The sequence below is a fragment of the Vidua chalybeata genome, chromosome 1, assembly GCF_026979565.1.
Source record: "Vidua chalybeata isolate OUT-0048 chromosome 1, bVidCha1 merged haplotype, whole genome shotgun sequence".
Taxonomy (NCBI): Eukaryota; Metazoa; Chordata; class Aves; order Passeriformes; family Viduidae; genus Vidua; species Vidua chalybeata.
The window spans coordinates 7647665-7674937 of NC_071530.1; the positions used below are offsets into that span (position 1 = coordinate 7647665).

Here is a 27273-nt window from a genome sequence, read left to right on the forward strand (position 1 = left end):
GGTGATTTCTCTGCATGTTTCTCCTGCTGGTATACGTCTGCAGAACAAATGTCAGAGTTGGAGTACAATATTAGGTTCCAGAATCTGCTTTGTTAGAGGGTCATTTGCCTTTCACTTTCAGAGACTTACCAGGCTTATTAAACTCCACAAAGACTGTGGAACTCAGAAACCTGTGATCATAAAGAATGGGTTTTTTTGACCTTGTTTTCTAGCAAGTTGTGTTTGGATATTCAAAACAGGTCACTCTTGCATTCATCTAAGGGAAAGTGTGGCACAACAAACATGTGACAAACACCAACCACATTGTTTTATGGCCGTCCTCAAAGCCACTTTTAGCAATGGCTGAAGTGTTCAATAATAATTTGAGTTCTTCAGAAAGAAGTTCCCAGCAGTACTTTTGGTTTGAAGTCCATAATTAGATTCCACACAAACACAATTTCAGATTTCCTTAATGACCTTTTGTTTTCCTCCTTGCAGATAATGAATTCATTTATAGAAACCAGAATGGCACAGTGATTCTGAGGAATGTCGAAACCAACAGTTCAACAATATTAATAGAAAACAAAAAAATTGTAAGTATTTTCTATGACAAGTAGCTGAATTTCACAGCTCTCTTGCAGTTGGATCAGTAAAGCAGAAAATGACTTGGGTTTCAACTTCATGTATTGTCAAGGAGAAGCAATTCACTGGTGGTACAATGGGCTATGCAGCGATGGATAATGTGAGATTGAACTTCAGCTTTTGTTATTATTCTGCAAGCTCAGTTTCTCCCATACTTCTGGAAAGTATCATATAGAGATTTGCAGCTAGTCTTGCATATCATATATAATTGAAAGATGCACAATTCTCATCTCTGCATGCTTAATAAAAAGGACAATTGATATCCTTTACTGTCTGTTGTTATTCTCTACATTTCTCCACACAAATACTTATTTTTTGTTTGTGCATTTGCTGATTATTCTTGCCTAATGGTTGAAATGTAATTTCAGTGGTTTTTATGAGTAGCATTGAGGAATAAAAGTGGGGTTGTATTTGAGAGAAATCCTAAGAAATTGTTGTGGGAAGAATTTAATAGGTGACTATTAAAACGAATGTAAAGACTACAAAGTCACATCTGATTCAGAGCATTGTTTTTAGTGATAGAAGTATTTTGTGGCATTGTTTTGTGTAGTGGATGAAACCAGCATTGTGGCAGAAGTTAGTACATCAATTGTATTAATTATTTTTTAATGAGACAAAGAATTTATCACCAAATTATTATGTCAGGGCCCAAACTTAAACTTCACATGCTGCATTTAACCTTCAAATTTTACTGCATTATATAAGCAATCCTCTTTTACCAGAGTGTAACCCCTTTCTTTACAATTTACAATTTACAATTCTAAGGGAATGGGCTGGCTTCCTTTAATGTCAAGGTCTGTTGAAGTCAAATTACTTCCATTTGGCCTCTTGTTTATTCCACTGGTTTTTAATTGTTGCCATTTGTAAGAAAAGCACAGTGCTATGAGAAAATCCTGCATTTTTGTGCCATTTTCCACCCTACTGCCTGTTCTACCTTTGTTCCTCTGCCCTCTCAGTGAATGCATCTGCAGGTCACCTCCACATTAATCCAGAAAGCCCCAGTGCAAGAGCTGCCATTACATTTATTCAGACACATTGTCTTTTTCCTCTTCCTTTCCAGCCCTGGGGCAGAAAACTTTTGCTACTTGGTCATGTTTCTCCTTCCCCATGTTATTAACATAACAGTAAATAAAATCTGTCTTCAGTAAATAAAACCTGTCTTCTGTAAATAAAATCTGTCTTCCTGCTGCCACTGCTGGTGCCCAGGCTCCCTGTCCCTCCCCATCCTGAGCTACTCTGGGTCAGCAGCCCGTGAGATGTCCCAGAGAGGTGGTGGCTGCCTCTTCCCTGGAAATGCTCAGGATCAGGATGAAATTTTGGGAAAGCATCGGGGAATAAACACCTCCATGGAGAAACTTTGATTTCAAAACACCCTTCACCAAACCAAGTGTGTGGGGCTCTGATGTGGGGTTTAATAACCCCAAAACACGTGGGCAAACGGGGTTTGGCCACAGCAGCTCAGCAGAAGAGGGGCAGAGGCTCACGGTTGTCTCTGTGGTGCCAGGCCAAGGACGCTCATGCCCAGCCCATGGCTCCAGCAGCACTGATGGGCAAGCTCTGTGCTCCCCGTGTGCCTCCTGGGGACACACCCAGCTCTTTGGGCTGGCACCACCTCTGTGGGTATCTCTGGTCTCCAAAAGGGGTTTCCTAAATAGCCAAGTGACAAAGCAACCCTTAAATCTCATGGCATTTCTGTGACTGAGGTAAGAGTAAAGACAAGTGACTAAAGCTTGTGGATGGGACTCTGAGCAACCTGTTCTGGGTGCAGCTGTCCCTGCTCATTGCAGGGGGTTGGACTAGGCAGCCTTTAAAGGTCCCTTCCAACCCAAATCATTCTATGATGGTGCCATGCTCTGCTTCTGGCTGTCCCCCGGGCTCCCCCCACAGCACATCCATCCCCCCTGGCCTCGGGGAGGACTTTCCCCAATTCTCTTTTCAGTTTTGCTCTGTGGGACTCTCTCAAGGACTTGCATCTAATTTGTTAGGCGAGAGGGTGAGATTTAAAAGGCAGTGGATGAGTGATGTGTTAGTGGCACCTCTCTTTGACCTTGGTGCCATCTGTGCCAGCAATGCATTATATTGAAACACACTGGGGAGGAGAAATGGCTTCACTACACAAATGAAAAGTGGAGCTTGGAAAAGGTAATTCCTGGCAAGTCTGAGATACCCTGGCATTTCTTCTTGTTAGCAAGATTTACAGTGCTGATTTTTGCAGAACACAGGTCAGGGTGCACTGAACTGCTGCAGCATCCCAAAAACTTTTAACTGGGAAAAACTGAATAGTTTTCCTCTGGGTTATCTTAATTGGGGGAGGTAGTGGTGTCTCTATTACTAATTTGTTCCAGAAGCTATTTACATTTTTTTTTTTATCTCCTACACTGGCCAGTGAATACAGATAATGAGAGGAAATTAATAAATTGCCATTTATTAATGGCAAAAAGTAGAGCTTTGTACTAACTACTGCCTACACCTGCCACCTCACCAGCCTCTGTGCAGTAAGGAAAATTCTGGGTTTTTTGATATAGCTGCCTGCTCTGAGTCACAACACATTAATTCTTTCCCTTATGAGTGCCCACATAACATTTCTGGGGTTTAGAAAAAAAAAAAAAGTTACTATATTTTTTCAAGACACTTAATTCTGGCAGTATTCTTCATCCTTAGAGAGATGATCATAACAATTAGTTCTGGGTGTCATTAGCTTGAAAACTGAAGAGCATTTGTTTCAAAACTGTATTTATTTTCCAGGTCTCCTTAAAGGCTATCCGGTATGAGGTGTCACCTGACAGGGAATATGCACTATTTGCCTTCGATGTTGAACCTGTAAGTAAACAGATTTGATTTCAAAATACACAGCCAGTGGCGAACTTTTCTTTATTTTTTTTTTTTTACTTTTATGCCAGCAAGATGATATTTTAAATTAATTGCTTCCTATGAAAGAAAGCAAGAAACCCCTTCACTTAGCAATTCTGAGAGCATGTCACACTGCCATCTAGTAGAGGAGAAAGGTATAAATTAGACTGTGAGGAAACACTGTCACTGCCAGAATTTTATAGCCTCCGGGAGGGGGATTGTAAGGACATGTCTTTGCTACAAGGATTTCTATTCCTCTTCTGTGTTTTTTTTTTTTTTCCACGGTGCCTTTTTCCATCACCCTATAAATTTCTTTCTCAGAACAAAAAGCTACTGTCAGTGTCTCCCACAACTGAAATAATACATTAATTATGGTGTCACCATTCCCAGTGCTGCAGTTAGGCTTGAGCTATCACTTTCATTATAAATCCTTTTCTTCTGAGGGTTAGGTATAAATCATTTGTAAAAAATCACCATTAGGTTGATACTAAGTTCTGGATTAAAGCAAATTTTTTACCAGACTTCAAAAGGGAAAAATGTAATGAGTCATTTTTAAATGATGACCGAAGAATCAAACATGGGGAAAGCAATTCTTCTGCATGAATAATATTTTTGTCTTCCTCAATTCTGCTGGTATAAGGCCTGAAATGTTTGAGTGATAGCTATGCTGTACTACTTGGATGAACTATAAGCCCTATATATTTTGTTTCCATAGTTTAGAATATCACCAATTCTTCAAAATTAAAATAATTAATTCACTGACAGCTGTAATTGTTTTTTTCCATAATGTAAATATCATTTCAGCTGCTAACCAAAGGAAATTTGTGGGTCCTTTAGGCAGTGAAAGTTGTAGCTCTGTTGCTCATCTGATTTCTCTGCTATCATCTTTGCAGTTATTCCACACTTGGTGCAATGAAAATCAGAAGAAGCATGCTGGTTTTAGAAAAAAGGGAAAATAAAACTGTATCAGAAACTTTAGGAGTAATTCATAATGATTTTTCCTGGGAAATTACTGGTGGTGTGACTTCACTTACCTGAAGCTTAGCTGAGTTCTAGACAGAGATGGATGGAGAAGTGTTAAGTTAATTCTAAACATGGAAAAGACAGCCTAAGGGTCACTGAGCAAGCAAAGCCTTTATCTCAAATCTCCCTGCCTTGTGAGCTAGAGATGTTTTGCAAAATTCAGTTCCTTTAGTGGAAATCAGCCTTTGTCTGTGGAAGCCCTGTGCCAACTCTGCTCAGATCCACTGTGCAAGCTGGAAGAGCCCTGAGGAGGGAGGGCTTCCTCAGTTCCTCTGAGAGCTTCCTCAGTTCCTCTGAGAATGACAGAAGAATGCCTTTAATGACAAAACAAAACAAAACAAACTCAAAAAAAAAAAAAAGAGAGAAAAAGTAAAATTTCTGTAAAATAGTAATGAGAAATTAACTTTTTATTCTCAACCTTTATCCACTGAAAAGACTGCACACTGAAGATCTGAAAGAAGCAGAGTTAGGGGGGCTTTTACAGCCCAGACTTTGTGTTCAGTCTGTGGAGGAGTGCTTGATGTGGGCAGTGTGGCAGGAGGGGCATGGGAATGGGAAGGGATGGGCTGGATGTGCTTCCTCTGCATCCTCCTCTCTGCACGTCAGTGCTTGCAGACCTGTGAGTCTGAGGTACAGGCAAAACACGGAGTTTGTGGTTCTAAAGAGAGAGCAGCACACAGCCAGGTGCTCCTTGCATCACACCACATCTTTTACTAGAAAGGGAAACCCAGGGTGGGAAGCTGAAAGCATTACCTTTGTGAACGTTTCAGGATGTGGAATATACTCACTGTAAGAGAACATTGCTAATTGCTCAGGTATTCCTATATAGCAAGAGCTCCTGAAGCAAAATAAACCTAAACAAACCCGCTTTTATTCCTTTCAGATCCATGTTTATGGAGAAAAGAAAATTTGTTTGGTTTGTTTTGTTTTGTTTTGAGTTTTGTTTTGTTCTGTTTTGAAGCACGATAATAGAGGGGTAGTTGGGTTCAGTCTTGGTTGTTGCAGCCTTAAGCCATGATGAGTGGCTCTCTGTATTAAAATGGCAATAACTGTTGAATTACTTCTTCAGCTTTCTTCTCCCTTGGTATGCAGACTGTGGCTACAAATAATTGCATGTTAGTTAGCTCTTCACATTTTCTGCATTTCAAACTGTATTCTTGGACAAAATTCAAATTACGCTGTTTTCTTCAACACAAGGAATTGATTAGCAAAGCCTTGGGTAGTTGTCCTTCTTGCAAAGTCAAAAGGAAATTTCAGGAGATGTATTGGCAGAGGATATGCCTTTAAAGTTTAATTCTACAATTTCAGAAAAGGAGCTTCTTGGAATTATTGCATACTTATTTTTTAGCCACCAGAAATGGTTTCTTTTTTTTTTTTTTTTTGGTATTTGAAAATGTGACGTGCTGCCTTTTAATTGTTTGTGAGTATAGATATTTTCATCTTTTTTTTTTTTTACATAGTACAGTTGTGCTGCTTTAATATGCATAGTATGAATTAATAATTTGCCTGAATTCTGAAATGAATTGATTCAGCCTCTATGTTTAATACCAGCCAGGAATAAACATCAAAATAGAAGAGCACAATGTGTCACTCCAATGGAGCGGAATATTTTAAAGAAAAGTGCCACAAAGTCATTTCCTTCCAGTAATAGCTGCTTCTATATTTTTCTATTTATTTGCACAGAAGCATGTCTGCTCAGTGTTGGTCTGGGTGACAGCACTGACACCCACACTGGAATAGCACAGCACTGAACTGCCAGACACCTATTTTGCAAAGACACTGAGGCAGCTAATGTGTGTTTTCCTGTTGTATCACTTCGTCATTTTAAAGGATAATGAATTAAAGTACATTCCTTAAAATATATTTCTCCCAGGAAGCTTGGCAGACAGCTGTGAGGCTGGTGTGGGTACATTGTGGCTAGTCTGGCTGTCAGATTTCATTGTAAATGCTTTTTTTTTTTTTTTTTTTTTTTTTTTTTGCAGTGCTTATATTTACAGAAGTTTAATCTTTCAGGCAGCAATATTCTGGGTAAGCCTTGTGCTAATAGGGAGCTTTTCTAACCTTGAACACAGAAGATTTGTTCTTTTTCTGGAAAGGTCACAGGAAAGGCACCAAGCTTCTTTGTCTTGAAATACTCCCACAATTTTTCTGCTGTTTGTTTTTAGTTTCTTTACACCACAACAAGGTGCAACCTGAGGCTGAAACAGCAGAGTGAAAATTTGGGAAAGCATTGGGGAATAAGCACCTCCATTGAGGAACTTTGATTTCAAAACACCCTTCACCAAACCAAGTGTGTGGGGCTCTGATGTGGGGTTTAATAACCCCAAAACACGTGGGCAAACGGGGTTTGGCCACAGCAGCTCAGCAGAAGAGGGGCAGAGGCTCACGGTTGTCTCTGTGGTGCCAGGCCAAGGACGCTCATGCCCAGCCCATGGCTCCAGCAGCACTGATGGGCAAGCTCTGTGCTCCCCGTGTGCCTCCTGGGGACACACCCAGCTCTTTGGGCTGGCACCACCTCTGTGGGTATCTCTGGTCTCCAAAAGGGGTTTCCTAAATAGCCAAGTGACAAAGCAACCCTTAAATCTCGTGGCATTTCTGTGACTGAGGTAAGAGTAAAGACGAGTGACTAAAGCTTGTGCAGCTTTGTGTGGCAGTCAGTTACCAGTGGAGTTTGTGTAATGGAATGAAAGAAACAGAGGAAATATCTGAGAAGAAAACTTATTTTTTGGAGTGATATAGTGAGATGTTAAATAGTGAATATTTAATTCCCTTTATTAGGAATCAGTGTTGTCATCATGCAAGAGAGGAATCAAAGCTGCCAAGATTCCTCTCAAATCTTTTTGCTCTTTGCCTCCAATTTTACCAGCCCATTACTGTGTTTGTGCCAGTTAAAGGCAATTTCACTTAGAAATGCTGGCTGGTTAGCATGGACCAAACTGCAAAGGCTTCTGAACAAAGTTAGGGCTCAGAGGCTTTTGCAGCTGATACAACAGATGCTGTTACCTATTTTGAAGTAAAAGAAATGCTCTTTTTTAATCCAAATGGCTGGAAAGAACTAATAACTGTTGTAATTAGAACACACTCAATAATTAATTTTTAGCTTAGTTCATGTGGTGAGTTCAGTATTTCTGTTCTCCCTGCCTGTATCTCTGAGGTGAGTGGTGGGACAAAAAGGAGCTCAGAAAAACCCAGAGCAAACCTTAGAGTTGGTATTTAGAGTGTGAAAGATGTAAAAAAGCATTATTTATAGAAAGCAACATATTACTATTGTTGTTGTTACTATTTTTTTTTTTTATTTCTCTTAAGTCTGGTTGTTATGTGAAATGAATGGGTTGTGTGCTTATGGCCCTCATACTAATAAGCTTACGACCTCATACTAATTTAATTAGTTGTGTAAAAATTAAAATAACATAATGCTTGTTATTTCCAAAACACTAATGGGTATAAATATTAATGGATCCTCACAACATCCTTTTGAGCTAGATGATAAACATTATTATGATAAATATACCTCTGAAAATTGAAGACTGTCATAACTATCATCAGTAATACTGCTCAGACTGTAGTCATGATATTTATTGCTTAATTGAAATGGATTTACCAGGCTTAGAAATAGGCCTGCATAAATCTGTTTTCTTTATATGGCAATAAATATATTTCACATTTATTTTTTTCATTCTCACCCAATGTTGTTTTCAGGAACACTGAAAATATTTAGTGATTTCATGATAAAGTGAGCACAGATAGAATATTTCTGTCATAAAATAGTGCTACCTGCTTTATTGATTGTTATTTAATTTTTTTGGTGTTTGTTGTAAATTATTAGTTTTTGAGGGGGCCATTTTGAGGTAAAAACCTTAAGTTTATGGTTTTTCATATCCTCTTTTTAATGTGAATACTGTTTTGAATCGTTCATAAATCAGAAGGACTCCTGTATTGGAAAGCTGCACAATATAAGGACATTATTCACTTATATCAAAGGCTGCTAAAATTGTTTTTCCCAAGATTTTCAAGCCTGAAGCACTGTAATTTCTTATACTTGTGAGAAATAGTTACTGTTATTAGGATAAATAATGGACTAGGATAAAGCACTTACTAAACAAAAAGAAGAAAAGGACTCAATCCAAATACTGTTTATATTTTATAAAATACCGTTTTTATACTGTTTATAGTTAAAATATTTCTGTTATTACATCTGTGCATGTGTGTATCTTCAGGCAGAGTATATTCTCTTTTCTCAATTCACCAGCTGTATGAATGTAGTTGTGAATGAAGAATAAGTTATATGACTGTAGTCATCCAGTGCTTTTAATGAGCAGAAGTAAAGTTATTAATGAATTAGTGGAAACACATAGGCCAGCCACTCATCAAATCTGGTAATTTGCTAAATTTTCAGGAAAGCAACACCTTCAGTTGCTTCCCATAGAATTAATATTATTAATACCATTCAGCTAATCTTTAATATTTCAATAAAATGCTCACAGCTTCTGAAAGTGGCAGCATTTTTATGTGTGTGCTTGTGTGGGCTTGCAGTGGGGTTGTTCTGGGGTGTCAGGGATGAAGGTTGGGACCACCTTTCTTTCTCCTTCTTACAGATCCTGTTTTGAGTGATTTTATTTTAATAGCCAAGATCAGTAGTGTGATAACCTTGTTTGATAAGTACTGTTTAACCTCTTTGTGGTAGAACAGCAGCTCCAGCTACATTTACATCACTAAAGCTAAGGCCTGTGTGTCCAGAAGCATTGCATTAACAAGGATGTGCTAACAGCACAGAAGAGGTTAATTTTGTGGGTGATAGTTTACTTTGGATTTCAAGCTGAAGCAGCAGCTATTGTTTGACAACATTTAAGGGCAATATTTTATTTTAAAAGAGCTTGTTGTGGTAATTTTTAATTATGAATCTGGTCTCTGAGAAAGACAGCCTATCTTTTCCAGGCTCAAACCCACCATGAAAAAATTCCCTCATCTGCTGTTTTCAACAAGACAGACAAAACAGAATTTTCAAAGACTTCAAACAAGGTTGATTCAAAAACATTTCCACACTCCCATTTGCTTTTCTGTCCGACCTGGGGGAGTCGCCATCTAAGGCAGGAGATGAGCTCTTCATGGTCACTTTTCACTGAATAAATCAAAGCTGCTAGTACCTGAACCCTCAGCAGCTGGGAGGTTTTCCTGCCAGTGAATCTCAGCACAGGCAGAAGCAGCAATATCTCTGTCAGATGTACCATTGTGCTGTCCTGTGCTGGTATCAGTAATTGTTCCAGGCTAATTAATATTTGATATCTGCAGTGGCACAGAGAGAGAGGGAAGTTTGCCACACAGCTCTCGGGGGATCCATGGGTTTTCCAAACTCTATTACAGAGTTGTGCAAACACTGCCTTCTCAGGTGTCCTCAGTCGTGCCTTCAGCAGCAGGGCCCTTCTATGCCAAGTCTTCTCTGCTGCACATGCTTACAGAATTAAAAGTTCTTACTCTAGGAGGGTGGATACCCACTCTAATTGAGCAAACATGTCATCAAATGGTGAGAGTATTTGTTCTTCCTGCTCAGCAGTCAGCACTCCACCAATTTCTGTCCCATTGTTTGTTTAGAATAGAAATTTTTGGACACAGTTACAGGCCAGTGGAGCAATAATTACTGACAAGTTTAATCCTAGAGTTTTCTTTTGAGGGAGAAACCACAGAAATTAATTTCATGTTGCTAAATTTCAGGGCCAATTTTGGACTAACACAAGGGAAGAAAACAGGTCAAACCTGTTCTTTATTTGCTTTGAGAAACCCTTATGTTTCATTTGAAATCCTGACAAAGTTCCAGTAGAAATTGTATTCCTTTATGTAGCCTGAATGTTCTTTGCTTTTGACAGCAATTCTGCTTTGGAACAGCTTGATTTAATGAGAAAAAAAATAGTTTAAACAAGAAGTTAGAGGGGGTTAGGAGCTCAAAGAAATATACTGTAGGGACATTGTGGTATGTTAGGATCCTTGAGCCATGGGGCCATGGGGTCTTATTTAAAATTAAGGGTCTGCCATTGTAACTCAGTAGAAACTGGGCGGGGGGGGGGGGAGGTAGAATGAAAAGACACATCCCAAGTCTGTATACTTTGTTTTCCATTTTTAATAAAATGGACAGGATAGGCGCTGAGTGTCAGCAAGGAGGAATGGCTGGGTGGGGGCTGCTTGTGTCTATTATCCATGGAAAATACGGTTGCACCCCTAAAATGCAAAGAGTGGGTACTCTCCTCATGCTCAGCAGGCATTCTTGGAGTGGGATCATCTCAACATTGGAGGAACTTGGTCTAGTAAAAGGTGTTCCTGCCCATAGCAGAGAGGTTGGAACTGGATGATCTTCCAACCCAAACCATTCTATGATTTATCATTGGCAGCCACTGTGGTGACTGAACGCCTGCAGCTCTTTCATGGGCCAACAGTAAAACCACACTGGATACCAGACTTTTGGCTCTATTGCTCCCTGGTTCTGGGGATGTTTCCAGGGGGAAGCCTGTGCTTCTGAAACTATGGTCTGGGAGCATTCATAAAACACGGCATGGTGTGTTTGCCTGGGCTGGGAAGCAAAGCTCAGCACAGCCTGCAGTCCTCCATCCCCACAGTCCAGTTCTGCTGCTGCCTGCTCCCTGCATAGCAATGGTTTTGGTAAAACTGCACCAAACCCCAATTTCTTATCCAGTCTCCATTCTCTCCACTCCAGGGACTGTTTAGTCTGATCATTGCAACAAAACTTGAAATGCAGAGCATTAAAAACAGAGTCTGCTGACTTCAGCTGCTTCAGCTGCTTTAACTGCTTTCCTATTAAAAACAATGGATTAAACCCTTGCTGTTCTAATAATGCAGATAAATTGAATTAGAACTAAGCCTGAAGCCTCCTGAATTTAGCTGGGAGACTTCAATAAAAATTGCACAAACATGACTGAGTGCAAAATTGTTTTTCAGACTAAGTTGGACAGCCTTGCTTATGTAGCAAAGGCCAATAAAATATATTCTGCATTTATTCAGAACCATAGATACACATCAGTAAACTGCAAAGCAAATCCACAGCTCCAGGGAAGACTAGAGGAGCATCCAAACTCAGAAATAATTAGCCTGTCATGCAAAAGTACATAGGTGTATTATGTATCAGTATCAGCTATCAGCAGTCTTCCTCTGTAAATATTTTCTTTAGTAAATGAGATTTTAATCAAGCAGGGAAGGAAAAAATAAAAAAAAAGCCTCAAGGCAAAACACTATGATACAAAAATAAACAATTTTTCTTAGCTTGCATAAGGTTAGATTTCTCATTCTTCTTCCTTTTCTGAGTGTATAGGTGAGCTAACTTGAACAAACTGGTAGAGGTTAATGTCCTAATAAGATTCATAAAAATGTCATAAAAATAAATTGCAATTAATTTTTGAATAAAGCCTTCATAAGATAATGTACAAGGTCTCCTAGATAGTCAAAATCAGATGGACAGCATTAAAATAATCACAGTTTTCTTTCTTGCACTTGTATGGGAATCTATCTTAGTGAAAAAATGGGGTAACTTCGCTTTACAAGGAATGAAATTAATACCAGTATCAAAAATATTGAAAAAAATTAAAATCTAACAATTAGATTCCTTGCAACATAAAGAGGCTTCACAATTACATTAGAGATGAGTTCCTGCTTTTTAGAATAAATTTGCTTCCTAGGGTTTTAGGGACAATGAACATCCTAGTTTGTGCTGGATTGTAATAAGTATAGGTGGTTATTTTAAAATGTTATGGAAAGAAATATATTAGGAGTAGCATACAAAATGAGAAAACAACTGTGATTTAAAAAGCATCAGAAGGCAAAACTAGAAAGAATTTAATTCTGGTGTCTCTGCAGAAACATATTAAACAGTCTATAATCCAATTCTTCTGATTTCCAGTGTTTTTTTATTTTTTAAATTTTTAATCACTGAAATAGTAAAAAAAAATATATATTTAGTGCCCTCTTCTGGAAAAACAGCTCTTGCTATGCAGGACACCCCAGTGAAGTTCCTGTACTCAGAAATGCAAATCTTCTGACGTAAAAGTTCTCCTCTTTAGCCAAGTTACATCCTAAATCCAAGGAGTGTGTGGCTCTCTGTGTTTACCCTGAACAAGTGCCTTTTATCTCTTTAACTGCCTGCAGAACTCTGCTTTTACCAGCTTGATGTTGAAACCAATAATTAATGTTCCTCCTTGGGCAGCTAATGACCCAGATTTGAAGATGGAATATTCTATTCTTTTTTCTTCTATTCTCTGCTCAAAAGAAGCTCTTTCTTGAAAAGGGAGAGGAATCACAGGGCTTTAGTCATGTCTTTAAATGCTTGAGACCTCATATTTCTGTGTGCAGGAGTGATGCTGTTGATGGCAGGGCTGTGAAGGGTTCTGCAGCAGGCAAGGAGCAGGGCAGGTTCTGTGCCGCTTCCTGTCCCCTTTTGCTCTCCCCCTGCTTTCCAAAGAGGTGCTCTTCATCACCACAGACCATTTACCCCATGGAAGTTGCCCACAGCATCACAAAGATAACACAGAAAATGTCTTCCTGCCTTCTGTGTGATTTCAGTTTGTTTTCTTCCTGTCAGAATATAGAATTGTCTCTTCCAGTGAATTAGATCTGTGTGTACATTGAGACAGCTCTGAGTCTTCTGATCTCATATGGAACTGGAAAATTAATCTTTCACTGAACAGGGAGAGGATTTTTGACCAAGGCTTCTAGCATACATCTGAATATTTTTCATTTCTTTCACATCCACTTCACTGCTTTTAAACTGTTGCTCTCTAATGCTTTCTGACAGACTCATCTTTCTTGTTTCACATTCTTTTCTTTGAGTCTTCTAAAAGTGCCCTGAGCCTAGGACCAACTTTAAAAATTTCAATGCCAGTGCTAACTTCTTTGTAGCATTCACATTCTCAGCTGCTACAATAGAAAAAGCAATTTTTACATGTTAAGAGTAAATTTTAATAGAAGGAACATATGCTGTGGTGCTGTAGTTGTTAATTCCTGCCTCTAAAGTGAATTATTTAAAAACGGAATAAATTAGTTAGATATACTAAGCATTCAGCACTTTTTCGTGTCTTGGTTTTCACATAATTGCTATAAAGCTTTACCATTTGCATTGTAAACTTCACAAAAAAGAGGCTTTTAGAATATTTCCACAGTCAGTGTCCGCACAGCTCAAGAAATGTTTGTTTGAAAGAAGGCACTATCTAATGTTTCATTAAAAGCTGTATTAAGCATTGTTTTCTCATGCTGTCCTTCAGCCCTCAGACTTGCAGCTCCACAGACAGTGAAGGTGAGAGTCAGTCGAGTGAATGTGGATGTGAACCCTCTAAACTCCCATCTCCACCAGCTAACCCAGGCTGCCTCTATAAACAGGATAATTCAGGGTGTAATTCTAAGGCTAAAATAAACATCAAAGGCTGCTGAGAGGAATCATAACCCACACAAGCTTTTGGCACCATTGTCTGGGAAAAGGGAGTTGCTGCATGAGTTTGTAGGTGCAAAAAGGGGAAATGCTTGTAAAGAATGACTGGAGAGGTCAAAGACAGGGACATCCCTCAAGGTAGACAGCTGCAAAGAGAGGCACTCCAAGCTGCAAAGTGCAAGAGCCTGGGAAAGTATTTTGGGAAAGGATGTCTGTAAATCAGATAACTCTAGTCTGCTGTCTGAATTGGCTTTGGGCCACTGAACCAGGGAAGTGAACTGGATGGACTTTGTGTTTGGCCCAATACAGCGATAATTATGATGCCAAATATTCCTGAGCATCACGGTTGTGTGTTTCTGTGGGTGTGTTTGTATGGATCTGAAGGTGTTCTATGTTTCCTGCATTTGAGGTAATTGCTATCTCCTTCTAAAACTTTTATTTCGCCTCAGGCTACTTTTGTACTCGCAATACATCATGTTTGTTCATCTTTTACTTCTGTTCCTTAGATATATTTTCTGGTGTGTTAGAATCACAACTATGTACTAGACAATTTCATTCTCATTTCCAAGTTTCTGAATAGAGGGCGGGAGGGGAAACCTGGGAGTTCATATCTGTGATGTGAATATTGATAAAAGTTTAAAAAGATCAACAAAAGAATGAGCTCATTATTGATAACCTTCATTCATAATTCTTTGTTAATTCACTGCAGCTATCTCCCAATAACCTGAGCATCAACAAGTGCACAAAGGCTGGTGCAAAAATCCTACAGAGTGCTTTGCAACTCCCATTTTATTTACCAGTTAAAAAATGTAGCTGTCGTCCTTTAAGCCAGTGACTGCAAGGGCTTTGTGGTGCCAGTGAAGCTGTGAGGGACAGGTGGCTCGGGAGCAAAAGGAGGCTTTTGTAATTGCTTGGCAGGGCAGAGCTGTATTAGAGTGCAGCAGCAGTTGGCAGATTGGATTAATGCTCTCCGAGGGGTGAGAGCTGGCACACGAGCTGGCTGCTAATACCTGTGGCCTAACTTGCTTCTGGAGCTGCATTTGCAACAAAAAGAGCATCCACTCCACCCTGCTGCTGTCACAAACTCATAAATCCTCAAGCCGGCCTCAAAATTCCCTTTTTGGCGTAGTCAGCAGTATAAGGCTCTCAAAAGTGTAATTTGAAAAGTGATCTTTTAACAAAGAATTATTATCATGAAACAACTGAGATAGATAATGAGTTTGTGGAAGGTGAATTAGCAGCATTCTCTTACAGCATAGCACTCCATCCATTACTGTGGTAGATGTTGCCTCACACTTTATTTACGGTTGTTTTGCAAACTTGAGATGAGATTATTTGCCAAGGAATAACTCCTTGGCTTTGATGTTTCAGAGACCTTCGGTTTAGTGCTTGGAAAATCAGTTTCTAATCCCAGCCCAGTCTCTGTATGTTTGTGGGAGAGATTTACATATTAACCGTGTGTGCTGCCTGTGGTGCATGACCCCGCCACAGTCAGCTTCAGCTTGGTTATAAATGCTTCCAAAATGCAAGTCCCCATGGCAGGAATGTGCTGTCCCTCCCTGATGTCACCTTGATGTGAGATTGTTCTCCAAGGAAGCCTCTCTGCTGTGGCTGGCAGGGCATTCACAGCTCTGCATGGCTGGAGAGCTGTCCTGGTTGTCCTTTAAACAACAAGGACAATGATTTAATTTTCAGTCCTAAGAGATTAAATGGTTAAAAAATTTGCAAAATAGAGACATGTCCTGGCGATCCACTGCCTTTTGTATTACTGCCTTCTTCCAAATCAAATGCTAAAGTTTCTTCCTGGCTCTGGAGACACCCATTGCTGATTTCCTGTATGGAAATGAGTGGAATAACTGGAGCAGCTCCTGATGCTCACTGGTGTGACTGAGATGAGCCCAGACCTGCTGGCTCTCTCTGAGGCACTGACAGGTTAGCGCTGGCTGTGTCACCCCACCCAGGCACAGCTGCATTGTTGGGTCAGGGTCCTTCCCTGCTCTTTGCAAGAAAAAGCTTTACTTCCCTTAACAACTCTAATACATGCATTCCCCAAGTCTATATCTTCCTCCTTTTGCACAAATGTTAAATTAATTCCTCTGGAATACGGAGACAATTATAGCCCAGGCAACCAGTTGCCAAATTCTCTGTATGTTGATTGATTCAGAGACTCCTTCTCATCATCTTTCTTGCTCAAACCCATTTCCCCCCATCTCTGCCCTCCCCTGAGCTCCCCAGACTGTCCTGGAGTGTCCCAGCAATGCCAGAGTGCCCTTTCTGTGGCTGTGAGCACATCACACATGTGGCTGATCAGCTGGATACAGCACAGCAGGCAAGAGCATCCAAAATCAGGTGTTTGATGACAGCTGTGGGTTCTTGGCTGCCAGCTGAAGCAATGCTCAGGAAATGCTCGTTGATAGCATTTCATTATGGGTTTTTTTAATTTATTGGAAGCACGAAGAGAAATGGGCAGAGTTCTTTAGAGGGCTGTACAAGCAGGTTGACACACAGCATGAGACTCTACTGGAGGTGCATTTCTGGAAAAGTGATAAAGTATAAAGGGATAATTCAATGCAGGGCCAAAAGAGAATATGCTGTCTCAGAAGAAAGCAAAATAGGTCAGTATCACAATGAATCTGAAAGGTGAGAATGTTGAAGACACCTCAAATTATACAGCTTTATTGATTTGTTTTGTTCTTGCAAGCAATCAAGATTCAGTGAGTGCAGGGTACAAAATACCAGTATGGATTTTGGTAGTTTTTCTTTTTTTATTGCAGTGACACAAAAAGAAAAGATAGCATGATGTTTCTCAGGGAATCCAATTCCAAGCTGGTTACTGTGGAGTGCCTATTAGCAATAAAATAAAATCCTTTGCAAAAATAGTTGGGCTGAGGAGAACACTGCTGACCATTCTGTCTCCACTGAGGGGAAAAAATGAAAAGACCATTAACCAACTATGCCTCAGCCAGAGGTAACCCCTTGTGCTCTAAATCACAAATAGAGGGGAGAATAAAAGTACAAAAGTTGAACAAAACATTACACAGAAGTTTGTGGTCAAGTACAGGAATGGATTTTTCAACCCTTTGGAGGGTCAGTTCAACATGTTCAACAAAAGAAGGATTTCTTCTCAACAGAACAGAAAGGTTCAATGAAAACAATATTATCATAAAGAATTTTGATGAAGGCAAATGATGTTGACACATTAAGTGAAAATTCAGTTTTTAATGTTGATTTTCATAAAAGATACAGAATATTCTGCAAACAGGTACAGCAGCCCACTTTAATCCTCTACAGACTGCCATAACAGATTAGGCAGTGAGGTACTTTTAGTCAAAAAATCATCCTTTTCTCTCCTGGAAGATCTGTATGAACACAGTTACCCTGTGAAGTGAACATCAGGTTTGCTTATTGGTGACTGACCAATAGAGGAATCCATATGACAGTGGGGTATCCTTTACACACATGGTGTGTCCATACAGGAGAAGAAAACACATCCTCTGGCTAATGTTTGCTTGGTATTTTCCTCTTGAACTTGTTTTCCCCTCCCTTTCACGCCATTGTGAGAAAACAAGGCACAAAATACATGAGCTATTTGCCAGTGCATAGCAGCAGCTTTCCTGCATTCCACTTTATTCCCTTTTCCCTTTTAATCTGTCAGCTTCAGAGCCTGGTTAAATATCACAGATACTAAAGGCCAAATGGCAAATCATCTTTTACCTGCGTATTTTGCATCACAGTGTTAGTTACTGTTTAAGGGCACCAGGACCATATTGAAAGGTGGAATATGTAATTATGTCAAATGCTTGGGATTATTCAATTGGCTTGACATTCATATGCGCATTTGGGGGTTTGTCTGCTCATAGCATAAGTAGGAAAATGGGCTGTATAATCTATTTCCAGCAAATATCTTTTTAGAGACTCTTTGTGGGAAACCCTTTAAATGGATCTGGCCGTTCCTGTTTCACCAGCCACTTGTGATATATTTTTACTGTCTTACTGCACAGTGTAAAAGCAGATACATTCTCGAGACAGCCGGGCTCTGTTAAGAATCCTGAGGGGATTTATTATTTGTGGATAGACTTTATTGTTACAGAATAAAAAATGAATCATTTTACCCAGATAAATCTTGGCTGCTTTATGATTAATTACACTAAAATATATTCTTGCTATTTTCAGGCTTTAGCAAACTGTTGTACACTTTTCTTTCTGATGACTATTTGGTGTGTTCATTTTTATTTGGGAGTGCTGGGATGGCTTTTTGGATAAAATGTGTGATTCCTGAGAAAGAAAGACACTAAACACTGAAAATTTTGTATTTAGCCTTGCAAGCTGCAAACAGCTTGCACTTCTCCTCTGCCCTGTACTGGTCCCTTGTGAGCTCTAAGTTTTATGGGATTTTTTTGCGAGTTTTCTGGGTAATTCTTTAATGTAAATAACAGTACTGTATGAAGGGCCAGGGCCTCTATGGAGCCATTTAGAAAATAGATGCAAAGCATGCTTTATTCCTGTATTTATCAAGTAAGTAACAATCATGAGCAGCCAGTCCACCTGGGGCTTAATTTCAGATCCATGAGCTGTTTTATACACCAGGTGGTAAGACCCTAAATCAGCTCTTTTGGTAGAAAAGCCTGCTGGAAGATGAGTGGATTGGGCTGATTTGGGGAGCCTTCTTCCAAGGGCTTTTCCCCCCCCTTTCTTGGTTTGTAAACCTCCTTGAAATTAGGTGCCTCTTTGTATTGATTCAGCACCTTGTCATGCAAACATTAACGAAAGCCTTCCTTAAATGCTGATTATTGCTGGTGCTGGCCTGACATCAGCCCACAAAGTGAGACAGAAACCAACAGACAGGAGATGGAAGTGTAAACTAAACTCTTTCTTTTTTTCTGATGCTTAGGATAAACCCTCAGCAGGCAGTGCAATCTTTCATACCAGCCATAAGGTGTTGAAAACCCATTTCATAAATTTCTTGGATATATGTCACATATTTCTGCAGTTACTCTGGGGCAAAAACAAGAGCTGTGGATTCTAATTTAAAGTATATGAAGCGTAGTAATGAATAAATGAGTCCAAATCCACTCTATGTTTAAATAACAGATAGTTTCTGTTTCAGTAAGCCCTGGTGGACAAGGACCTGTACCCTTACAGCACTTAAGTGCTTCCAAGGAGACACTGTCATTCACACCACATTTTGCTCTGTAGTGACAGAGCACAGAAATAGCTTCTTCCATTTTGTTTCTGTAACTTGTTGGAACCAAAATTTCCCTGCTCCTTTGGAATTTGGTGGCCTGAGAGAGGCACATGTCCTTCTCTGCTGCTCCATGTGCTGCAGTGTTTCCATTTCTGTTGTCATCTGACCAGGTCCAGGTTTCTTCTGTTGGTTGCATAAAATGAGGTCAGTGGCTTCACAACAAGGTGTTGTCACATATAATTAGCCCTGCATTCTTCTGAATTCTAGAGAGATAATTGCCTTTCCAAGACTTCACTGGAAAAGATAGATCTGTCTCTCAGTCCCTTCATGATTTCAGTGTAAACACGCACGTGTTGCAGAGCATAATTTAGATTGAAAGTAAACAAGATCTGTGCTGTGACCTGGGATGAGAAGCCCGGGGGAAGAGTGTTTCTGGCCCAATGGTTTTGTCACAATGACTTTCACAGCACTTGTTGGTGACAGCTGGCATGGGAGCTTCTGTGACCAGATTGTGGTGATACCCAGAACCCTTCAGAGCACTCTCAAACCTGTTCTGACTCATGTTGGTGGAATGGTTTGACACACAGAGCACAACGATTGTCAAAACTCTGCTACCCCCAAATATGCCTCTCTGCTGAGAGGAGCTGTAATGCTAAAAATCAGGGCTGACAGCATCAAATCAGCCAATGGCTTTTACCACACCCCTTGATAGAAAAGGGGAACACAGAGTTTATACAGCTATTTCTGTTGGCCAAGCCTCAGCAGCAGACAGGATTAATGAAGTGAATACTGACTTTTAAGTACTCTCCATTTGCTGAGGCTTAGTTTGGATTTTGGAAGAATGCTCATCTCTTCCCTGCACTTTTCCCTGCTGTGGGGTTTTCCTACTGCTAAGTGAATAGCCAAATTCATCTTGACCCCAGCAGAAATTTAGTAGAGATATTAAGCAAGCACAGTAATTCTCTCAAAAAGTTCAGTTAACTTCATTTAGTTTGCATATCTAAGAGGAAAGCTGCCATTTAATTTCTCAGAAAGACATAAAGTGATTTTTCTCTTGGATTCTTGTCTGCTTAGTACCATTGCTGGCATTTTCCAAATAGGTTTGAAATAGGTGGGCTGAGAGGGATTTTTGAGCTGCATGTGCTTGTGTCCTTAACAACTGCGATATTAATAATAAATGTCTGATCCTGAAATCTTTGCTCATACAAGTAGTTCTTTCTTACATAAGCAAACCTACACATGTAAGGATTTATCTGAGAAAATTTTGCTCCTCTGAGTGAACTCTGCCAGCTGCAAGCCTTTGAAGTCTGCATACTATAACACAGCTGACGTGAGATATTGGCCAAAGATCCAAGTTGATGACAAATGACATTCAGAAAATAAAAGAGCTCTTTGAGTGTCCTGCAACTTTTGTTTTCCTCAACTCTCTCAGCAACGAGAATGTTTTGCCTCAGTCTCCATTAACACCTCTAAGACAGCTCTGAACTTTCCAACAGGGCTGTAGGACTCTGTACCACAAGCAAGGACATCAGCAGGTGTCCTGTTCAAAACTCCCCTGGCTGTTTCTTTTTCCTCCAGCCTGCCACATTTTTTAATTTTCTGCTGAAGGCATCTGTTCATACTCATTTTGAGGGGCTTATTTCTCTGTCTTCTGACAACACAGCATGGCTTATAACCATGAACAATCGTCCCAGCCTCAGATCAGAATTTATATATCTACATAATTTTCTCCAATCCACTGCCAGGATATTGGAAGACAAAAATGTCTCAGTATTTAATGACAATGTATTACCAGGATTTTCAAATCTGTAGGCAGATTCAGTCTTCCAGTGCTTTTTCTTTAAGGAATTGTATCAGTTTTAGGACTTCATCAAAGCTGGAATAAACTCTAAGGCTGCATGCATCAGTCAGGTCTCAGGTATCAACATCAGAAAATTCAAGAGCTCTTTGGTATGATTGAGTGAGGATGAGAAAATGGTAATTTATTTGATATCATCTGACACAGGTGGATCTAAAAAGGACACTTGTACTAAAATAACTGCTGGCTTGTGAGGAATTCACTTGTATTCCAAGACCTTCCCTGATACCAACACACCAGAGAATCACCTTGTGTGAAGAGTCCTTATGGATCTGAATGCCTGAAAGGAGATAGGATTTGGGGATGTGACCTCATGATGTCCTTGTAATGCAGGGAGTGAATTGCACAGGCAAGGAGGAAATCAGATCAATCCAGCATCAGTTTCTGTATTTCATAGGTAGCAACCCAGTCCTTTCACCTCTGTGTCTGTTTTTCAGAGAGTTCATGCAGCAGTGTAAGAATTCAGTGTTTGGTTTCAAACTGTAACAGAGGAGTTTGGTTTGGTATTTACAGGATGATGTGCCTTGTGTTTATTGATGTGCTTTGTGTCTATCTGCCTCTTCACTGAGCCCAGAAGCTGCAGGGCTGTTCTAGACACCACCCTGCAGGTTTGCCCTCCAGAGTGGCAGGGAGTGATTCATGCTTGCTTGTGATACTAATGATGTGCTTGGCATGGCCCCTGCTGGGCCCGGCAGCACCATCCAGGACATCTCATGTTTTTTTAGCATAAGCATTAAAAAAAAAAATACTTGTGCAAAAACAGAGTAGCCTAGGAAAAAATAATTTTGATCAAACTTGCTTGGTAAAGCAAGTGTTCAAGAAATTTCTCCTTTGTTCTCTGGGACAGGATGCTTTCTGAGAGCTGCTGGACAGCAACAGTGGTTTAAAGATTTAAGTAGAATCCAAATGAAATAATTGCTAGGAGATTTATTTATTTAGTTGTGTATAGTAACAGGACAGAATTTCAAAAAGTGACACCCTGTATAAATTTGTATAAAATTATAAATATTTAAACCTTTCACACTGATGTCCTGACGCCTGATCACTGTAAGGGACTGCTGTCACCAGTGGAAAACCACCACCTCTTAAATCACTGGCATTGACTGTGTTGTTATTATTTACTACTTAGAAAATAAGTAATAAACTGTCCCCTGTGAGATGAGCTGCTGTGCAAGCTGCCCAGCTCCTCCCCAAGGTCCACAGAGCACAGATTGATATGAAGATGCAACTCAGCAGGTCACACAAACATGAGGTCAGCTTTCTGCCTTGACTCAATACAGTTTTATCTCCTGACTGACAGGGGCTCTGATATCACCCAGCACCACTCCCTGTTTTATTTATGTGGAAATAAAGAAAAAACACCACGCCTTGTGTTTGGTTATAATGATGGAGAATGTCTCCAGCTGACCAAGGTGTCCTCATTAATGAGTGTTCTATATTTAGCCCTTGCAGAGCCCGTGTGCCCCCAGTTTAATCAAAGACCTGGTAGCCATGGCAACGACACCGAGCATCTGGGTGTGTGAGATCTGCCAAACACCGTCATGAAGTGCAGGATGGAAAACACACAACAGCTTTAAGTGGATTCATGCATTGTTCTTTTCTACTACACATTTTGAAATGTTTAGGAGAGCTTCTCAGCCACAAATGCTAGACTGTTTTTGCAAAAAAAAAAAAGAGCTCTATTAACACAGGTGGCAGTTACTAATCTCTTTTTTTTGTTGTTGTTGTCTTTTTCTTTATTTTGTTTTGCAGGTCTATCAGCATTCATATACAGCATATTATGTCCTCAGCAAAATACCTCATGGGTAAGCAATTTTTCAATGTCTTCATTTAAAAACCCAGCCATTAAGAATCTTGCAAAACAATGTGTATTGTGACAAATGGTTGCCTGTGACAGCCCTTTGCAATGGCCTGGCTTTCAGCTGCAGCATCCACTGAGCCGTGTGCTGTGCAAAAGATGACGAAGTCTGGAAACAGAAGTACTCACCTTCCCCAGAGAGTCAGACTACATGAATTTCATATTCCAGATTTCAGGATTTTTGTCTAGAATACAGATGTGGTGGTGTCTGGCTGAGAGCCATGGCTGGCCACTCACCAGAGCACTGGAGAGGAGAAGGCTCTGGGGAGACATTGCAGACTCTCAGTGCCTGAAGGGGGCCCAAAGTGAGCTGGAGAGGAACTTTCTACAAGGGCATGGAGTGTTAGGACAAGGTTCAAACTGAAAAAGGGCAGGTTTAGACTGAATATTGGGAATAATTTCTTTCCTCTGAATGTTACACATCCTGGCACAGGATGCCCAGAGGAGTCGTGGCTGCCCCATCCCTGGGAGTGTTCAAAGTAAGGTTGGATGGGGCTTGGAGCCACTTGGTCTGGTGAAAGGTGTCCCTGCCCAGGGCAGGGGGGTTGGAACTGTATGATTTTAAGGTTCCTTCCAACCCAAACCATTCAATCATTCTATGAATCTTTATTCTTTAGCTTTGATTAGTTGCAGTTTGTTTCCAAGTACGGCTGGAACATGGAAATTAGAAGATTTCTCACCATCAACCCTGTTAAAGATGTAGTGTCCATGTGACACACTCCAGACTTCTTCAGTCTCTTCCCTGCCACAATCTGCTCTTTGTTTTTTGCTTTCCTTTTTTTGGGGAAGGGTGAGGTGAGGGGTAGGGCTTTTGTGTGTGTGTGTGGTTTTGTTTAGCCTGTTTTTTTTTTTTTTTGGTTGGTTTTGGTTTGGTTTGTTTCAGTTTGTTTTGTTTGGTTATGTTTTGTTTTGTGTTGGTTGGTTGGTTGGGCTAGTTTTTTTTCTGGGAATTTACTCAATATGTTTAGTTTTTGACAACTCCATCTCTCTGGCAATGTATCTGAGTAGTAGCTTGTGGGCTGAAAGTGTTCAGCAACAGGATGAAGACACAGCATGAGCACATAAGCTTTGTGTCTGCAGCAAACCTGGCTAAGAGCAAAAAAGGCTTGACTGACAGTGCAGTTCTATTCCAGACAAAACAAAGGGGGAAAAAATAGAAGTATCATGCATAACATGTATTAGAAATGCTAAAAAATAGCAATACAGTGGTCCAAGAAGATTTCTACTACTGCATGATCTGTCTTTGTCCCTGACAACGAGCTCCTTGTTCCCCCCAGCTCCAACTCTGCTGTGCACCCAGCTGTGGCTCCCCTTGCTCTCTGTGTTTGCTTGGGCAGTGATGCAGGAAACTGAAGGGTTGGATATGTCAGAGGAGAAGTTTCCAGCATAAAGGGCAAATCTGGAAAGTGAGAGCACACCAGAGGGCACACAGGAGTGTCAGGCATTGGTGTCCCCACAGCATGGTGTGGTGGTGGTGCATCAGGAGGCCACGAGCTGAAGAAGGGCTGGGAGGATCACTGAATCTCGTGTTGGTAAAGGTGTGGTTTGCAGAGTTTAGGCTTTCAGGCATTGTAAACTATATTGTGCAGTGGATATTTCCTTGACCTTCCAGGTGATGATGGTGCATGTGAGTGGTGCAAAGGGCAGCACACTGCCATTTCCATGGAACATGGGCATTTATCCTTCCTGTGGAGCTCTGTGCATATTTTAGGGTGGTGCATGGACAAAGAGGACAGGGCTTGGAGGTGAACAGTGAATGTGATGCAACAGGTGGTGAAATACATCTGCTGAAAGTAGAGCCTCTGTTGGATGAAGGGATAAAAACCTGTTCATCACCTATTTAATATTTAACACAGGAGTATTGCTCTGATGGATATGTGTGGATGAGGGCTGTTGAGGGCAGACACAGCCCACTGACACAGCACAAGGTTCAGTTCAGTTTGACATCCCAGCTTCTTTGGTGATGATTGAATTTGCCATCCACAAGCAGCCACCCTTGTCCTCCACCTGTCAAAAACAGGAGTGACAAAATTCTGCACTGAGCAACGACCCCTTTGCCATCTTTACAAACAGTTTTCAGTTTTTCCTCTTCTGCAGGCAGGCACAGCTTTCCCCCCTGCTGGTGTGTGCCTGTGGCCCTGGTGTCTCTCCAGCTCAGTGGCCGAGGCAGTGACTGCTGGGCAGCAAACTCAGTCCCCTGCACAGGGTCCCTCCTGCTCAGCAGTCACTCCTGCAAACAGGCTGTGACAGTGTCCCTGTGCTCCCTCTCTCTGTTCCCCATCCTCAGCTATGATGTGGAAGACAAGGCAATAGGATTTGCACCCACTCATGCCCTTGCTACTCCCCTGCTGAGGCTAACTAATAAGGAAGCCAATTAACCTAATCTCTGGCAACACTTTTTAAATAACATGCCATTAATCTGCCAGCATAAATTGGTTTTTAAAGGGAATTTTCTAATTATTTTTGCCACGTTCTGCATTCTCTCCAGATTCAGGCTGAGCCTGAAGTCAAAAGGAGCTCATACCAATGTTTTCCAGATTTCATTTCGAGCTCTCAATAAGTTTGACAAAACAATTTGGGAATGTCCTCAATACCTATGTTCCCAAATGGTATTTTACACAGGACTGCAACATTTTTCCACAAGAGCTGTTGCCAAAGCAAACTCCTCACACTGTGTCTGTATAGGATAACTAATAGATACCACTGACACAGACTCAAAGGATCTCATTTAAAAATTAAGACAAGCCCGAGGCAGAAGAAAGAGATCACACAGATTTAGTACCTCCCTTCTGTTATTTCAGCTTTCTTACAGCCTCTTGGTAAATTGGGGGTAAAAACCATCACTGCTTTGACTCATTTGCCTTCTGTTCTCAGTGGCCCGTGGTTCATTATTGTAAAATGCAGGTAAACACAGTGGGAAGAAAAGATGATGTCCAACTCCAGTTCAGAAGGCTGAATGATTTCTTTATTATAACTATACTATAATACATTAATATACTATATAAAGGCAGATACTAAAACTACAAACCTACTTTTCTAACTACCATATGTAACTAACTCACAACTCGTGACCCTCTCTGAGAGTCCAGCCACAGGTGGATTGGATTGGCCATCAGGCTCAAACAATCCTCACCAGAATCCAATCAAGCAATCACCCCAGGTAAACAATTCTCCAAAAACATAGGAAAAACAAGGAGCAGAAACAGAAATTGTTTTCTCTTTCTTTCTCTCTGTGTACCTCTATGAAAAATCCTGAGAGAGAGAGAGAGATGTGCTTGCCACAGTTCATGGCTTGCACAGGGGGCTGAGATCTGCAGTTCCCGTTTTCCTGGCCGGAGGTGTGCAGGGGGTTGTGTTCCGTTCCGCTTTTTCATGTCCCCGACCCTCCTCCTGCTGCTCACCCAAAAACGCGATGCTGGCGCCGGGTGCCATCTAGTGGAGCCGTCCCCGTGTTCCCGGGATGAGCATCTCCGTCCTGCCCCATCTGCTCCCCTCTGAACGCTGCTGCTTTTCAGATATAACTGCTGAGAATGCTTGCAGCTGTCTCCACTATAAATACTTTTGCAAGGCTCTTCTCATAACCCCACAGTTGCACTTGCAGCATTGCAGTTGCCAACTACTTGTAATTTATAGGTACTGAGGCAGCATCTGCAGGTCCAGATGTGAAACGGGGAGCTCTCCTGCAGGGTGCTGGGGAAATGTGGATCTCCAATACCACATACAGTTATTTCCTAATATTATTTTTCCTAATTTTGGAGAATAAAAATGTAGCCATGCAGGCAACAACACTTATGAAAACTAGACACTGAAAATTGTTTTCTTTTGTGGGTCCAGTATGAATTATCTTAGCCATTCACATCCTTCACTGAAATAAGGGGGGAAAAAAACCTTAATTACTTCAGAGTTTTTATGGTCAGGCTGGGTGTTTCCCTAACCCAGTTGCAGGATTTCCCTCACCAGTGTTAAGGTGTTTTCACATCAGTGCATGCTGCAGGACCACTGGTGTGATCTGGCACTGCAGGTCCTAAGCAAGAGCTAATTTTGGATAGGATATCCAAGGGGATGCTTCTGTATTTAATTTTTTGCTGTGGCCAGCAGAAATGTTACATTTTTTACAGTCGTGTTTGCATTCTCCCACATAAAGCCCATCATAAAATGTTTTTTCAGATCTCCCAGCACCCACCCAGTTCTGCACGAACCATTTCCCTCTGGACACAGCCAAGTGTCAGGGATTAATGCTGACCCCCTTGTAGGAGCTCTTAGCACACCCAGCTGGGACATGTCAGTGGGAGTTTTCAAATGTTCTTACCAGGATCAGGGAGAAAATCAGCAGTTATTGCCACTCCTCACTAATTTTACATTTGAGAAGGAGGGAGTTGTGCACAGTTACTCCTAAGCAGAATGCATATTTCTTACTGGATTTATGTGTTGTACTCAGAGGAACATGGCAAGCACAA

The 27273-nt window shown here is 40.8% G+C and overlaps 1 protein-coding gene across 2 annotated transcripts in view; it reads left to right on the forward strand.

The window, feature by feature from the left end:
* DPP6 (dipeptidyl peptidase like 6) overlaps positions 1-27273 on the forward strand; it is a 395509-nt gene that overhangs the window by 258162 nt on the left and 110074 nt on the right. For both annotated transcript variants that reach the window (XM_053944562.1, XM_053944571.1), the window contains exons 4-6: positions 478-572; positions 3367-3441; positions 22711-22763. In XM_053944562.1, coding sequence (XP_053800537.1) covers positions 478-572; positions 3367-3441; positions 22711-22763 — 223 coding nt within the window. The remainder of the gene's footprint in view (positions 1-477; positions 573-3366; positions 3442-22710; positions 22764-27273) is intronic.